Source organism: Orycteropus afer, unplaced genomic scaffold (genome assembly GCF_000298275.1).
Source record: "Orycteropus afer afer isolate SDZICR_OR568_19922 unplaced genomic scaffold, OryAfe1.0 scaffold00318, whole genome shotgun sequence".
NCBI lineage: Eukaryota > Metazoa > Chordata > Mammalia > Tubulidentata > Orycteropodidae > Orycteropus > Orycteropus afer.
In genome coordinates, this window is record NW_006921905.1 from 2,853,745 (window position 1) to 2,855,096 (window position 1,352).

A 1,352-nucleotide genomic window follows, 5' to 3' on the forward strand; every position below is an offset into this window, starting at 1 on the left:
TGCGGTGCGGTGCAGAGCGGAGGCGGAGGCGGGCGCGCGGGCAGCTCGCGGGCACCCGGCCGGGCTGGCGCGGGAGCGGGAAAGGGTGCGCTATGCCTTTAACGCCCGCGTACAGTAGACATGTATAGTGGAGTGTAGGGAAACTAGGCGGGGTTAAAGTTCAGCTCATGGAGCGGCAATAGCGCTGGCTGGCAGCAGTTGAGCCGAGTTGGAAATGTGAACGCAAGAAGCAGGCTTGATTTTTTTTTCTCCCCCCTTCTCTCTCTCTCTCTTCCTCTCTCCCTCTCTTTCTCCTTTTGCACCCACACTCACGCACACCTCCAAACCACACACCCAGCCGCACACACATACACCCCACCGCACGGCAGTTATGTATTCTCCGCTCTGTCTCACCCAGGTAAGTAGCTGTGTGGATGCAGAGGCTGGGGGTTCGAGGTGGTGGGGGACGTTTTGGGGCTGGGCACGGGGTGCCAGGGACCTTCGCACCGGCGGGGCCCGGGGCATGTGTCCCCCTATGTGCACGGTCTGCGCGTGTTGCTGTGTGTGTGCGCGCGTGTGCCCGAGTGGGGGAGAAATACTGCTTTCAGAAAGTAACTTTGTTTCCATGCGGGTGCATTCCTCTTGCACGGCCATTTGTGTGGGCACATGGCTAATGGCGCCCTCTTATTAATGGTTTAATTAATATCGGGGCGCTTTCGAGTGGAAAGGCGGTGTTTTCGGACGCTCCGCACGTGTTTCGGCGGGGTTGCAGCCCATGACACGCTGAAATCTGGACTCAGCGTTTCTGCTTCCGAGGGGAGGATTCCTGTAGTTCCGCGGCGTCAGGGGGAGGGGGCCGCGGACCCAACGCAGTACGATCCCCGCACAGTCGTGGCAACCGAAACCTACGTGTGCCGGAGGCACTCGGATCCCTGCGCAGGCAGCCTAGCCGCCGGAGCTGCTCCGCCAAACCCCCAGCCGCGTCCCAAAACTCTTACTTTTGTTTATTGTTTGTTAGCCTTCGGGGTCTGGTGTCTGGAGGGACGGGGACCGTTGTCCCGGGCCCAGCCCGGTCCCCGACAGTGCCCTTCGGACGCGGCGTCCCAGTCACTTGGCTTGTGGGAGCGGGACTGCGTGGACGCGCGTCCTCTGCACCGGCCGGGTGGAGCCTGCCAGTCCGCTGGTCGCCCGCCCTCGCGCTTTCCCCGAGTGAAAGTTTCGGTGCCCGGACGAGACCCCACGGCGCAGAGCAGTTAGCAGCGGAGGCCGCGAGCTGAGGGCCGGGGAGAGCCGGGCGAAGTTGGGCTCCAGTCAGCGAGCTCCAGCTGCGGCCCCGGCCGGACGCGGCGCCCCCCGCGGCCGTCGCTGCCTCC

General features: G+C 63.7%; 1 protein-coding gene across 1 annotated transcript in view; it reads left to right on the plus strand.

The window, feature by feature from the left end:
* The first annotated feature begins 370 nt into the window (after positions 1-370).
* NFIA (nuclear factor I A) overlaps positions 371-1,352 on the plus strand; it is a 468,951-nt gene continuing 467,969 nt past the window's right edge. Inside the window, exon 1 of the mRNA XM_042782438.1 lies at positions 371-397. Coding sequence (XP_042638372.1) covers positions 371-397 — 27 coding nt within the window. The remainder of the gene's footprint in view (positions 398-1,352) is intronic.